The sequence below is a fragment of the Hypomesus transpacificus genome, chromosome 21 (genome assembly GCF_021917145.1).
Source record: "Hypomesus transpacificus isolate Combined female chromosome 21, fHypTra1, whole genome shotgun sequence".
Taxonomy (NCBI): domain Eukaryota; kingdom Metazoa; phylum Chordata; class Actinopteri; order Osmeriformes; family Osmeridae; genus Hypomesus; species Hypomesus transpacificus.
The window spans coordinates 2,281,709-2,297,413 of NC_061080.1; the positions used below are offsets into that span (position 1 = coordinate 2,281,709).

Here is a 15,705-nt window from a genome sequence, read left to right on the forward strand (position 1 = left end):
AAATTTAATCATTTTTCCTGAATGCACTCGGTGGAGTGATAAACAATTAAGCCTGATCATGATCTGCTTTAAACAGGGTATTAAGTAAAGCACCTTGGGGCATGGGAGTATCTGTTGTCCTGAAAAAACAATTACACCAAGGAGTGGCACACTTTACTTTCATTCCCTCGTCTGAACAACAGGGATGGGCTCATATCTGAAACCCAGCCAGACAGGTCGAGGCAAATCCAACACAAGTCAGTTGAGGTGTGTGAGTGGGGGGGAGGGTGTGTGTGTGCGTGTGTGTCTGTGTGTGTGTCTGTGTGTGTGTCTGTGTGTGTGTGTGTGTATGTGTGTGCGTGTGTGTGTGTGCGCGTGTGTGTGTCTGTGTGTGTATGTGTGTGTGTGTGTGTGTGTGTGTGTGCGTGTGTGTGTCTGTGTGTGTGTGTGTGTGTGTGTGTGTGTGTGTGTGTGTGTGTGTGTGTGTGTGTGTGTGTGTGTGTGTGCGTGAGGAGGCATAGTTAGGTAAAATATGAGGGGTTGTGTGTGAAGGTGGGGGAGGCAGGGAGGGGTAGCCCTCTCTCTTCCTCAGAATAAGCAGTGACACTGTTAACACAGGTCATGAGGTTTATCATAACAATTAACCATTAAAAGCGGTTCATCAAGCTTTTATTTCACAGGCGTCTGTTTTTCTAATCCAACTAAATGAATTCCAAAATGTGTCGAATTGAATCGATGGAAAACAGTACCGTTTGGAGTACTGCAGAAAGTGTGAAGTTGATGGAAGTTTTGTCTTAATTAATTCCTGCTTTTTTGTTTCTATTCTCTTGTTGATGACATGTGGCCAGGGTGGATTTCTGACTAATCCTCTGTCTAATAGGCTCCCCACAACTCTGGCAGGAGACCCTGAGGGTCAGTCACGAGGAAACTATTCGAAGAAGGGCTTAGACTGCAATTACAGTAGACACGTCAGGTAGCCTTTGAAGACCATTGTCTTTGAACAAGCACCTTGGCCAGGGGTAGGCAATCCTGGTCCTTGAGAGCCGCTGTCCTGCATGTTCTAGATGTTTCTCTGCTCCAACACACCTGGTTCTAATGAATGGTCATAACCCGGCTTCTACAGAGCTTGATAACGACCATTTCATTTGAAACAGGTGTGTTGGAGCAGGGAAACATCTAAAACATGCAGGACAGCCGCCCTCGAGGACCAGGGTTGCCTACCCCTGACCTAGAGCCACACCAACTTCAACTTTCAACTTCATTTATCCTTATAAAGGAAATGAGTGTGCAGCAGGGGTCATAAACACAAACACAGACTAAGAAACACCATAGCCAAAAGCCAACAACATTACACAACACAGGACAAACAATGGAGACAAACCTTCCCCCCCAAACCCAATGACAGGGTACAATTGGGACAGTAGCCTACAACAGGAATCCATCAAAATGGCCATCGACAAACAAACAAAAAAATGGATTCCCTTGACAAGATTCTGGGTTGCTGCATCAGTGGTTTTATCAAGGTGTCCATTACTTTGGTATCAATTTCAGTAAAACTGGGAAATATTATTGTTCACAGGAGGGGCAGAGAAGTGGAGGGGAAAGGATGAGAGGCGAATAACCTAACCCAAAGGGAGTCAGTCATAGGTTTCCGGTGGATACACACTGGCAAGTGTGATGTAATGATGTAAACGGGCAGTTTAAGATTGTTAACATATGACTTGCTTTGCCAATCATTTATGTATACTGTTCACTGTGTATTCATTTGCACCCTAATCCACCTCCTGGTTGATACAGTTTCATGGAGACAGAGTTTCAGTGGGGTGTGTGGAGGGAGGCGCTGCTTCCTCAAGCGTTCTCCTTCTCCTGCAAATCTCTACAGCAGCGGCCGTTTACTTTATTTGGAGAGCCTGGGAACCCAGACTCCTGAAGTCCTGTGTGTGGGTGCAAGTGTACGAGTGTGTGTGTGTGTGTGCACGTGTTAGTGTACGTGAAATGTGCATGAGATTATAACCATCACAGGATTCCTACCACTGTGTCCCCTCCATGATCCCGTCACATAATGACATGACTTTCAGAATACAGATTAATGAGGGGGTAATTACAGTAAGTATATTTTAAGATGGGACTACATATCTTAAGTGATGCAAAGCTATGATTACAGAGGGTGTGGAGCAAGCGCTCCGTGCCATTGCCTTGAGAAGACATTCATGTTGAATTTTGAAAAGCACTGGGTTTAGATCTGACATAGTATTGTCATGAAAATACCAGGTTCTCACATTAAATGGTTCACTGGTCTTTCATTAGGGTTCTAATATATTGTTTGAGCCTTTATGTATTCATTTTGAGTTGTGATTAGCGGTTTCATTCTAGGACTGTACGTGGTACACTTTCGTATTCATTTTTGTCATGTGTTTCAATTTCAATGTTGACCTAGAGAACATTGTTTGACATGTATTAGACAAGAGACATGACAGACAGAACTCAACACCGTAGTAACAGTATACACAGAGGCTAATTACAAGATGATGACAACATGGATTAAAGAGCAGGTCATCGAAAGTGATCCTGATTCCTGTGTATGACAACTGATCAAAATGACTTTATAACTACCACTTCTTAATGTACGTTTAGTCATCCAGTTTTTGTTTGTCCGTTTTCATTTGGCAGAAACCACCTGTTTGCATCTGTTTGCACACAGACAATGTTTATAACGTGTGCCAACAAAAAGTAAAATATATTGTACTAGATATGTCAAAAATATGCTGAAAGCAAGACTGGAGTTCCATACACAGAGACACCTCTAGCAAATTACAGACAATTACAAAACCAGTTTTCTTCACAACTGAATGTCAACTGTGAAATAAACTGACATTGACGTTCATGTTCTCATCAACTTATTCATGCTGACTTAATAAAGGAGTGCTGTCCTACATTGTGAGAGCCTGTTCTCTCTGATGTACAACTACATAACATGTCGAAGTACAGTACTACTGTAGGCCTGTTTAACTGAAGTTTAACCGATCAAAATGTGTTTGAGTTGCACGCACACACACGCACACACACACTCAAGACTGCTTAGAAAGACAGGTGGCTACGTTTCCTTAATGCAGCCCTACAGTATGTGTGTGCGTGTGTGTGTGTTTGTATGTGTGTCTGTTGAGTCACAGGTAGTCTGTTAAGAATGCTTTGATGTGAACCTTAGAGAACTTGTCAGGCAGCTGCGCTCAGGACTAAACGTAAATAAATAGGTTCGTGAAGGTTCATTTTCACACACACAAAGCACACATAGGCCCCTTTGAAACATACACTACGAATGAAAGGCGCTAAGAAATGACATTATTGATCGCGTTACATTTGTGAGGAAACATTTGTAGGAGGCATCTCTAACGCCACGTGTACTTGAAATTTGAACTTGGATCGTAGAACCAAGTCATAAATTGCTTTCTACGCCAACAGTCAACCCACTTTTAGAGTCCATAATACTCTTGGAGGAACACTGTTTATAAAGGCATGGCATAGCACACAGCTCAATCTCATCTCACATTATTCTGTCAAGAAACATTTCCATTGTTTAATTTTGACTACTTCCACTTACATATTTACTTCACATTTCTTGTAAACTTAGTCGTTATAATTCTGCGAAAGACATGACAGCATTCTGTCATGTGGATGACACAATAGGTGGGAGTCTTTCACGCGCACCACACCTAGCGCACTTTCTCACTTTTCAGGGCTGACACACCTGTTAAAGATGTGTGATGCATATCTATCTCATGTAAATAATTATCCATGCACGCCCTGAAACCGCTCCCACGTGCTAAGGGTAGCCTATATATTCTGCTACTGTAAGGTAGTCCAGTACCAACTCTCAATTTACCACTCGGCGATTTGAAGTGCCTATATCCATCACAACCGGTGTCGCCATGAGTACCTTGTCCCAGCGCAGTTTTTCCTCCAGCCGTCCCTCCTCCGCCTCTCTCTACGGATACTCATCTCGAGTTGGCATGTCAAGGGCACCAAGTGTCTATGGAGGTGCAGGGGGGCAAAGCGTCCGTGTGTCCTACGCTTCGGGCTCAAGGGGCGGCTTTGACTTGTCCAGCGCGGCCGGAGGAAACAATAATGCCGCCAACGAGAAGGCCACCATGCAGAACCTGAATGACCGTCTGGCCACCTACCTGGAAAAGGTCCGCTTGCTGGAGACTGCCAATGCCAAGCTCGAGTTTCAAATCCGCGAGTGGTATGAAAAGAAAACTCCTGTCGTTAATGACTACAGCAAATACCAGGCTATTATTGCTGACCTGCGCAAAAAGGTGAGCATAATTTAACGTGTAATTATTTTATTTCATATTGTATAAAGCATAAAGTCCCATTAGGTTATTGGTTGAAAATACGCCAAAAAATGCTATACACCAAGGTAGTTACACTGTAAGCATGCCCTTAGGTTGTGGATTTCAAAAAACATTTAGCGCAGTTGCCCCACAGAAATATACTTTGTGAAGGATTACACGATAAAGGTGTGTGGAACAGACAGGTTTGTCTTGATAGTCTACACTGTGTATTTTCCCGAATGGCTGAGTTAATTGTTATTATTTATGTATTATTCGTAAAAAAATGTAGACTGAATGTAGATTATTGTTGTTTGTAAAACTTTCACACCAGTTTATTTTACCTTCAAAGTGTCTTACTGTCGTTCGTATTTTACCATCATGCTATGCTATAGCCACTTAAACATTAAAGGTAACTTGATTAAACGTGAACATGTGATTTTCATCTTGGTGAGAAGGTCACAATTACATCTCTGACATTAACAAGATGCTTAACCTAGAAAATGGCTGCTTGAGTTACCTTTGATTCACCAATAGACACTTATAACAGCTTATGGAGAGCAAATGATTTAACGTTGTTCCACGTTCTTTTTTACTTTTATTTCAGATCAGCGTTGCTTCCTTGGACAACGCCAGGATCCTCCTCATGATTGACAATGCAAAACTGGCCGCTGAAGATTTCAAACTCAAGTGAGTAAAAACAGAGAGTCTTTAAGAAGTCAATCAACTTTGTCTATGAAATAACAATACAGCAAGACCCTAGTTGTATGTAGGATGTAGGACGCACAGATCACTTCATCCAAGTCACATCACACCACTGTGGTGAATGTCGTGGTCAGCGGAAAGTGATACTGGTCCAACTGGTTTTGTCAAGTTTCCTCTTACTGTTGGCGGCAACACTGTTGAGCGAGTCAGTTGACTATGTTCGGCACGAGCACTCACGTGTTTTGCTTTCCCCGCGGCAGGTATGAGAACGAAATGTCAATGCGCATGTCGGTGGAGGCAGATATCGCAGGACTGAGGAAGGTTCTGGATGAGCTCACCATGTCCAGGTCCGACCTGGAGATGCAGATCGAGGGCCTGAAGGAGGAGCTTCTCTATCTCAAGAAGAACCACGCTGAGGTTGGTGCTCGATGGAGTCCTTCAGCAGGCCCCTGACAAGTGTCCAACCCTTAAAAGTCGTTTCTAAAAAGTGGCCGTTCTTCCATCTTTGGATTGTTGTCATTGTTTGCTAAGCAGTATTGTCTTTGAATGGGTAATTGATGGTACACAAACACGAAAGTTTGTGTTTGATGTACCCACTAGCTTTGTGTACCTTCTAAGCTGGTGATACAGGTGCTGTCGCCACAAAGGTATTTTCACCACAACTGAGATGACTTAACCTTCAGATGAATGACTCACGTCACAGTATTTACTTTTAGCCCAGTTCTAAAGCATGGGAATAAACCACGCAACAGATAGCTACACTTTAACCACACCTCATTAAGGGTCTCATTGTGACAAGTTGACTACGTAACACTTGACCCAAGCTAAACCCTTTCCATTTCCCAGACGACCTCTAGCCTGGTTCTGACCTCTCCTGACCTTGACATTTTCTCGCCCCCGCCTATAGGAGATAGTAGCCATGCGCGCCGCCATGAGCTCCAGCTCGGTCAACGTGGAGGTGGACGCCGCGCCCCAGGAGGACATGGCCAGCGTGATGGATGAGATCAGGGCCCAGTACGAGGGCATCGTGGAAAAGAACCGTCGCGAAATGGAGGCCTGGTACAAGGTCAAGGTAAGGAAAAAGAGACAACGACACTGGGAGAGCTTCCCTCGAGAGTTGCCTCCCAAAGTCGGAAACCAGCCAAAAGAACCGGTCTTTCAAACACACTGAGCCAACAAACTAACGACCAAGCAGATTTGTCAGACATGCTTTTATTTAATTTTATTGTATTACAATCCTATTTCTCACCACTGTCATGGATTTCATGAACTGTACAGTTCAGATTCACATGACCCTGAACATGTGCTTCTTCTCCTGCAGTTTGATGAGCTCAACAAGGTGGTGACAAGCAACACACAGGAACTCCAGATGTCCCAACAAGAGCTAAGCGAGCTGAAGAGGACCTTCCAGAGTCTGGAGATCGAGCTACAATCCCAGATTAACCTGGTAAAGGCCTCACACACACACACACACAGATTGTAGATTCTGTTCTGAAACAGATCGTGTTGAAATCTTGAAACCCAAGGCGACGACGCCTGTCAAATCAACCGTCGCCCTCGACAATTCATTCATACTCCTCTTCAACCCCCCTCCTGCCCCTCTCCCCCTTCTCCTCACCTCTTTCTCCTCCTCCTCTTTGACTTTCTCTTCCTCCTCAACCTTCTCCTCTTCCTTCCTCTTCCTTCCTTTTCCTTCCTCTTCCTTCCTCTTGCTTCCTCTTCCTTCCTCTTCCTCCTCTTCCAGAGATCCGCCATGGAGGGCCAGCTGACCGAAACACAGAACAGGTACAACAGGCAACTGAGCCAGCTCCAGATGACGGTCAACAGCTTGGAGACCGAACTCGGGAAGATGAAGATGGACATCGAGAGGCAGGCCTGCGAGTACAAGATGCTGCTGGACATCAAGACCAGGCTGGAGATGGAGATCGCCGAGTACAGGAGGCTGCTGGACGGAGAGGCCTCAGGGTAAGACGAGAGCCGTACACATCCAGGGCAGAAGACCCGACTGTAAAAACGACCCCGATTCCAATTCTATTCGCAGCCCTTATCCACGAGATACAGTATCTACTGGATATGGCTGTGGGCCAGACAGCACTATTGAGAGATATAACATTTGCAGAGGGGTCAGATAGTCAAGGTGTCAACACTCACTCTGTTCCCTCTCTTCTCCAGCCAAGCCGTGATCATAAAGAAGGTCGAGGTTGTGAAACGTAAGTTGCAGGAGAATTCTTTCCCTTTCTATCTCACATCATCACATGATACATCCTTGTTAATAACAGACAAACTGTAAATGAGGCATTGTTGGCATCAGGGAACGTTTCAAATGAAATTGTGCCCGATCATAAATGGGTTAGGGTTCGTTTCATCGTATTCCCGTTTATTTCACTCGAAGTACACTGTTCAAAGTGTGCTGATTGCTCGGCGTGCTTTTTCTGGTTCCGCAGAGGCGCCCGTGATCACCAAGAGGGTCAGGACAGTCGTCGAGGAGGTGGTTGACGGAAAGGTGGTCTCTCGCACAGAGGACGTGGATGTGGCAGTTGTCAGCAAGTAGAGATGCCCACCCTGACCTCACCACCACCACCCCAATATTGTCCCCCTGACTTGACCCATGCCCCCATGCCTAAATGTGGACCCAGAGATGGATAACTCCCCAGTAACATCAAGAATATTTTATTTAAAACTATTTTATTTCAAACTAAACCAACTCCTAAACAGCCGTATAATGCCTGACTTTGGCTACACCATTTATACTCATTTGTACTTATTTCAGATAAGATACCCCACCAGAATGTTCAGCATTAAAAAACACAATAAAGAAGCGGTGCTGCATATGTTTACATGTTATGGTTATGTGTCATTTTGTTTGACCTGATTGCATATTTGTCCGTCACGACGGGATTGGGTGTAGTGTGGAGTAGATAGTGTTAATGTAACCTAGCCAAACAGTCAAACAGGAAGGAAGAGCCTTTTTGAGAATGGCTCAAGGTCCGAGTGCTGACTTGCCACGTCATCCTTTTATGAACTTTGAAAAAGAAAGAACATTTATTTAGTAGGGCAGTTAATTTTGGTGCATATGGCTCATCAGAGATTAGATCCAATATAAATCCTCTCATATACTGCACCTTTGGAATCAGTAACATGAAGGTTACTGTAATGTAGAATTTGGTCACTTTATCTGGTGATACAGATCTGCATTGTCATCAACAAGAACAGAAATGATGAGTAAGCCTGACACAACCCAAACAAACTAGGTAAATAACATTAATAACTGGGATATGGTGTAGTTCCATGCCCAGATGATAACACTTGTTAATATGAGTTCCTGAATTATCAGGAGAAAGGAGAGTGAAGCATCCCTCCAAAGACATTTCTTTTGTACTGCATGTATCAAGACTGGGACAAAATTCAGAGTTCAAGTAAAGGAAGAGCATTCTTCTTTTGGCATTGTTTACATTGATAGGGACAGTTGAAGAAACAGGAATGCCTAGAGGCCTGACAATGAGAGGTTGTGTTCATGTAAAATAGGGGTCTACAAGGTAAGGAATTAAAATGAATATTTTACTGAAAAGTTCCACTAGATGGCAACAGCATTGCACTATTGTAAAACAGAACCGTATTTAAGAAAATTGCAGATAAGCACTACAAGTTTAAGTTTGTGTTCACACGAACAGGTTTGTATCGATTAAAACTAACACTGGTGCAATTGCTCTGTTAGTACCGTTGAACAAGTGTGAACGCTGTCATCCGTAACCTGGTGGACACCAAACAAGCGGACCGGGGGACCGCTTGAAAAGCAGGTCTCTGTCCGCTTCTAAACAAACGCAACACCGACCAAATAATAATAATCAAAGAACAAAGAGGCAATAATTTATCATTTAAAAACCGTGCGGAGGAGACCCAAAAAGTCATTTTTGGGTTATTTTTAACCAAACGAAGAGAATTAAGAAGTGTCCATTTCTAGCTTAAAGACATGAAGGATGGCCATCCTTGTGGCCATTTTTGTTTGTGGAGGAAAAATTTAACTTGCAGAGTAAGAAAGTTTACAACAAATTCAAAAGGGTAGTTCACAGGGTTCTCGTAATAAAATAGGAAATCCTTTGCAGTAAGAGAATACGATAATTCAAAAAGATTATAATTTGAGTCATAAACAAACGTTTTTGTCTTCTCACACTCAAAAAATAGTAATTTATGTTGTGTTGCATTGTCCATACCAAAAGAAAGGTGACTTTTGATAAGTTGGATGAACCCTTTAGGGATAGCTTTAGTGAGTGAGTTAAATTCCCTAAATGGGACCGGGAGGCCATGACGTGACAGAAATTGTTCACAGGTCAGTATAGCCAGATCTATCAAACAAAGAAAAAATAACATGAATGCCATTCTCAAACCATCCAGAGAAAATCAAAGATTTGTTTTTAACTGTAATATCTGCATTGTTCCAAATGAGTGTTTTATGAGGTGAGAAGTGGTTAAATATATGATTGGGGATAAAACGCCATAAGGACTTGGGATGTATAAGACATCTCCTGATCCAGCCGACTCTAAATTAAACTGTGTGTGTGAAATCTAAGAAATCCAAATCGCAGGGAGTCAGGTGGCTGAGCGGTTAGGGAATCGGGCTAGCAATCAGGTTGCCGGATCGATTCCCTGCCGTGGCATTCACCCTACTTGCCTCGGGGATGTCCCTGCTAAAATGACTAAATGTGATGTAAACATTCCTGGGCTTTGCAATCAGAGAGCACCTTCTTAAGTGTGTGAGGTTTATTTGTCCAGACAATGTCCAGATTAAAAAATATATATATTTTAACGATTTATTATTAATAAATAAAGAGAGAGAGGGATGTACAAAGTGAGAGAGACTTTCTGCCTTGGATAAAGGAGTTCTACCAAACATAGATAAGTCTCTTTGCAACCGAAAGTTCAAAATACTTTTGTTTTGGCCATTTTCGCTGTATGGGTCAACCAGGGACGGTGCTGAATGCAGGTGCTGAGGGGGTGCCACAATTATTGTTTGGGGGAGATACACAATTAGATATATATATGATATATAAATCCTATTCATAAATGAGCAATATTTTTGGGGGTGCTATCCGGGTGCTTTGGTCTTTCTTGGGGGTGCCGAAGCACCTGCTAGCCCCTCCCTAGCGCCGCCCATGGGGTCAACTGCTGTCTATATGTTCAATTCTAAGTTATGTGAATTCCAGCATATTAAACAGTACGTTTAACTGGAATGTTCTTCATGAGGCTTTCATCACACTCATGCAAAGGTAAGACCTCACATTTGGAAATGTTCAGCTGGAGGCACTTGAGAATGCTAAACCAAAGTCAAAGCGCAAGACAGCTGATCTTTGTCTTGCATCAACAAAATGGTGTCTGTCATCTGCCATTTGTGCAATTTGTATCTTTTGGGAAAAAATATGTATACCTTTAAATTCAAGATCATGAACTATACTTCATGCCAGCAATTCTGTGACCAGGAGAAAGAAGAAGAGAGAGACTGGGAATCCCTGCCTTATTCCACGTTTTATCTCAAATCTATTTGTCGTATTTTGATTAATTATCACAGAACTATTTATATCCTCACATAGCATTTCAATAATATTCATAAAATAATCACCAAAACCAAATAACTTTTCTAAATAAATACATGTTCAATAGTGTCAAAGTCCTTGTAGAAGTCTAGGAAGGGAAGAAGAGCCTGTAACTGCACTGCATCAGCATAGTCTACCATATCAAGCACGAGTCTTACATTGTTTGTCATATGACAATTTTTCACAAAGCCAGACTGTGTTTCTGATATATCACCAAGGCCAGTATTAAGTGTATTTGCATAGACTAGGACTAATATTTTAGAATAAATTGTTAACAATGAAATTGGACGCCAGTTGTCAATACACTGTGCGTCTTTATTCGGTTTAGGGATGAGTGAAATCATTCCTTGTTTCTTAGTAGTAGTCATCTCCTTTTGCTTCACACATTCTTTATACATACAAAGCAAAGGACCCTGAATATTCCACAAAATGCACATAGAATTCCACTGAAAGCCAGTCTATACCAGGAGCCTTTCCTTTTTCCATGGAATGGAGAGCTTCCTTATTTCAGCAACAGTTATATTAGAATCACAAACTGCTTTGTAAGTGCCATTGATTATCGGAAGTTTTAACTTATTTTCTCAATGAATGTGCTGCAGTTACTGGGATTAAACTGGGAAGTGTACAGACCTTTGTAAACTTTTGTCTGTAACAAATTCTGAAATTAACACAGGGTCATTAGATTTGGTACCATTTAGGTCAGGGTTTTTCTTTGACCAGTCAGGGTTTTATCATCTCCAGTGAACAAAAATAACTCCAGTTATTCTCGCCCTCCTCTAACCATTTGGCCCTAGATCATAAAAAAGCCCCTTTAGCTAAATCCAAGTACAACTCGTCATGTTGCAAGCTGTTGTTTTTAATTTCTACCTTTTCTTCATCAGTAATATTCATCCGACCAAAGATGTCTAAACCAATAATAGGATGCGACGTCACAAGATGCAACCCATTAGAGTAGTAATGAAATGACCAGAGGGCAAACGAGGAGGTAAAACTCCTTATTAAAGAGTCTCCTGGTGGAAGAATCTGCTGTACAGCATTACCCTCTACTGGTGGAGGAGAGAACGACATGAATTAAACAGGAGCACGGGAGAGATGAACAACACTGCACCACTTCATGTTACAGTTCATCATATTTTATTTGAACACTAAGAAACAACAGCAGTTAAGATTCATGTTCAAATGTAATCAAGTCAAATAATATAGTAAGTTGACTAAGCATTTGATTCGGAAAATTTGAGTAGAACAAAATACAATGCCATTGGAATAGTGTAAATGTTCTGTATACATACAGATATTAGATTTACCACATAACTAAATTAATTCTGACTTCAGACCCTGTAAATCATTAAGAACACCCTACCTATAATTCCCTAACTCATATTGGTCTTTGTTCTTTGTACCTTGATGCTCATGTTATAGGTTGCTAGTCTTCATGACAGGAAGGTTGTAAACACATGCTGTTCTACTGTTCCAGGTAGAGGTGGTACCATCTCTAATGACTCTGCTGTTTGACGGTTACAGAGGCCTTCACTGGTGAGATCATCAGAGGGTGGAGAGGGCAGCCAGTACCAATGCATGGAAAGACTCTCTCAGGGAAGGTGTTAGTGAATGTGTGCGTTTCTATCAGGGTCAGAGAATGCCAGCTTTCCTCCGTCCCAGTCCAGCTGCACTCTGATCCTCTGGGGTTTCTGTCTCCCTGTGAGAACAGTGACCGACCCTGATGATGATACTGCTGTGTAGTCACCGTTGTCGAACCAAATTCCCCAGTATCCACCCAGTTTGTCTCCCTTCGTCTGGACAGACTCGGCTACCACGCCCAAGTACCAGTCTGTACTGTCTCCCACCTCAACATCCCAGCTGTGTGTCCCTGAGTTGAAACCCTCAGAGACCAGGACCCAACTATATCTGTCAAACCTCTCTGGGTTATCAGGAAGCTGCTGTCTCTCCTGACTGTATCTCACACTGGTCAGATCCTCAGACAGGATGAGGGCTGGGTGGGCAGTGTTGAGGTCCAGAGTCACAGGAGCTGAGGAGAGAGATCAGGTTTGTGTTGATGCAGTGCTCGATGTTTACACCCTCACCCACCAGGAGTTGACACCATGACAACCCAGTAATGATGACACATCATGTATGTGGATGTGTCAGGGGGTTTATGATCATGTGCAACAAATAGAATATTTAACCTATCAGCCTGACATTGTTGTGATATTTACATTTAAATGTAGTCATTTAGCAGACGCTCTTATCCAGAGCGACTTACAGTAAGTACAGGGACATTCCCCCCGAGGGAAGTAGGGTGAAGTGCCTTGCCCACGGAAACAACGTCATTTGGCACGGCCAGGAATCGAACCGGCAACCTTCTGTTCAATAGCCCGATTACCTAACAGCTCAGCCATCTGACCCCTTATATATTTGGTAGAGCAGTTCATTTGATCAAGCAACAAGGGTAATGTACAGTATGTAGCCTGTACTATAGTGTGAAGAATGGTGTATGGACAGATATGATCACAATAAGACAGATCCTGATCAGTAATGCATCAGTAATGCAGTAATGCATCAGTAATGCAGTAGAATAGTTCTACATGGTCTAATACTCACTGTATGTGACAATGTCCTGCATATTCTCCCAGACTCTGAAGGTCAGGTTGCCCAGGTGTTTAGCCACGTCTATCAGCGGTCCTGAGACCAGCTGTGGATCCGGCAGAGTGGACTGGGCTCTGGAAGAACATTCTGGAGTCAGAGCTGCTGTGGGGTTGGGTTCACAACCACAAAGAAGAGAGACAGGAGGCAGGCCACTTACCTTTTCACTGTGTCCTTGTAGTTCTGTGGAGATAAAGAAGATGAAGTTAGACACTCATAAAGACACCCAGCCAGCCTTTCCATATGAACTTAGAGAGATCAGTCCTGACCTGCAGGAATGAGATGTCTTCAGCTCTCAGCTCCTCATCTATGGCTCTGATTGTGTCTGAAAGTGTTGATATCTCTCTGTTCAGCCCCTCAATCTTTTCCTTCATCATCTGACTCTTCTGTTTCGCAGAAACAGGTGAAGGTTCTGAAACTCCTCCTTAATCTGCCTCTCTGTGTGCTGGATCTGGATCTGGGGACATGCAGGTTCATAAAGCGTTTAGGTGACCAGAGTTTTCAATGTCAAAACAGTCATGTATTATTACTAGTGCTGTCAGTTTAACGCGTTATTAACGGCGTTAACGCAAACCCAAATTAACGGCGTCAATTTTTTTATCGCGCGATTAACGCTCTTTTTGGCCTAGCAAACTTTGTAGTTTTTTTTCACATGCTGTTGCAACAACTACCGAAGTTAGAAAAACTACAACACCACACCGGATCTAGCTAGACCGGAAACAAAACAACAGGCACGCCACACACTTGTTTGGCTTGCGATCCGGCTAAAGCGTAGTAGCAGAGCCCGTTTACGGATATGAGACATTCTCTGGTAGTAGGTTAACGTTACGTTTTGAGTTGATGGCGAGCGCGAGACGCCGAAATGGATGCCAATAAGATTCTGAATGGAAAGTTTACTTTTAAAAAGTTGCCAAATGGTTCCATTGACAAGACCAAAGTGATCTGTGTGTTTTGTCGTTGTAAACTGAGCTATCATCGCAGCACGTCCAGTCTGAAATACCACTTGATGGCCAAGCACACAGATGATGCGAATTCTCCGCCCCCTCGTCAAAGCCAGGCGATTGCAATGTTGTTTTCAATAACAAAAAATATTTGCACAAAGCAATCCGAACCACTTTTCCATGTTGATAAGAGCATTACAATTTGAAAAAAGAATGGGACAAAAAGAAATCAAGGGACATTTAGAAAAGATAAAAATGTGCGATTAATTGTGATTAATCGCGAGTTAACTATGACATTAATGCGATTAATCGCAATTAAACATTTTAATCGTTTGACCGCACTAATCGCGATTAAACATTTTAATCGTTTGACCGCACTAATTATTACTCATTATTATTACTTGTGCTTGTTTACCTTAAAGTGTTCTGCTGTTTGATCATAGGTATGTTTAACCTTATTAAGACTTCCAGCTTCTTCCGTAAGGATTTCAGAGCAGGCTGGAGTTTCTCCTGGAATGAAACAAAACATGTTTTGAGGAAAGGTTGTACATTCTCTCATATGCGAGAGAGATGAATATATGGGGAGATCATTGGAACTGTGTCTGTCCGATACAGGCTGGCTGTATAATGCAGGACTTTTTGTGTGAGACAGGTGTTGCTATTTCACTAACCATAGGAGATGAAAACACTGTACTGTAAAAGACATGATTGAGGAGACTCATATGCATTAATGTTAACGAAACTCCTGCTTCTTTACACACAACTTTACACTGTAATTGTGATATAGACCTCATTCCAAACCTTACGTCATACAATACCTCTTGTGATTTCTTACAGAAGGCCTAACATGATATAACGTTAAATGTTGGGTATCATGTTTAAAAGATACTTGAATTGTACCTTATGATTTCGTTCAGCTTCATCTATGGGTCTGAATGTGTGGTTAAGGTGTAGTTCTGAGTCTCGACACAGCAAACACACTGGCTGTTTATCATCCAGACAGTGGAGCTTGAGTTTCTCACTGTGCAGACTGCAGAGCACCTCAGACCCTGCTGAAGCTCTCTGACGTCTCTCCTGTAAGAAGGACTCACACAGGTTATTCAAAGCCAGGTTGGAAGGGAAGTAAATCCCTTGAAGATTTTCTTCTGCAAACTGGACAATTCTCTTCCTTATCCTCCTTCCATTATTCCTGCAGACAGGCTTTACAGAAGCTGTGGCTACACGTCAGGACAACAGGGTCTGTAAAGATGTCACAGCACACAGGACAGGAGAGACCCTCCTCTGAGAGAGATGAGTTGGATGCCATTTTGGCACATACTCCCACATTTGCTTTAACTTTTAAGTTTTATTCCTAAAAACTTCCGTTTTTTCAGTCAGCAGTGAGTTATTGTCTCTGTTGATAACTGTATTCCCTCTTGTAGTTGGTAAAGACAGGTTCTCTTTCTTCTCGGTGTGAGTTGTATTTTAGTTCAGTTTTCTCTCTTAGCAGAACAGTGATTCTCAGAGCCTGTCAATGACCAGAGA

The 15,705-nt window shown here is 42.6% G+C and overlaps 1 protein-coding gene and 1 pseudogene across 1 annotated transcript; one reads left to right on the forward strand and one right to left on the reverse strand.

Moving 5' to 3' along the window:
* The first annotated feature begins 3,818 nt into the window (after window positions 1-3,818).
* krt97 (keratin 97) lies at window positions 3,819-7,849 on the forward strand. Its single transcript, XM_047044144.1, has 8 exons — window positions 3,819-4,292; window positions 4,915-4,997; window positions 5,273-5,429; window positions 5,920-6,084; window positions 6,334-6,459; window positions 6,757-6,977; window positions 7,185-7,222; window positions 7,457-7,849. The coding sequence occupies exons 1-8, from the start codon at window positions 3,906-3,908 to the stop codon at window positions 7,561-7,563; spliced, it is 1,284 nt and encodes a 427-aa protein (XP_046900100.1). The 5' UTR covers window positions 3,819-3,905; the 3' UTR covers window positions 7,564-7,849.
* A 3,879-nt stretch (window positions 7,850-11,728) lies between these two features.
* On the reverse strand, window positions 11,729-15,705 carry LOC124483625 (annotated as a pseudogene).

Bases quoted from the DNA above. Each gene is read 5' to 3' on its own strand.
- krt97 (XM_047044144.1), top strand. From the start codon at position 3,906: ATGAGTACCTTGTCCCAGCGCAGTTTTTCCTCCAGCCGTCCCTCCTCC. The intron at 4,293-4,914 runs GTGAGCATAATT...CTTTTATTTCAG, and splicing joins TTGCTGACCTGCGCAAAAAG to ATCAGCGTTGCTTCCTTGGA. The intron at 5,430-5,919 runs GTTGGTGCTCGA...CCCCGCCTATAG, and splicing joins TCAAGAAGAACCACGCTGAG to GAGATAGTAGCCATGCGCGC.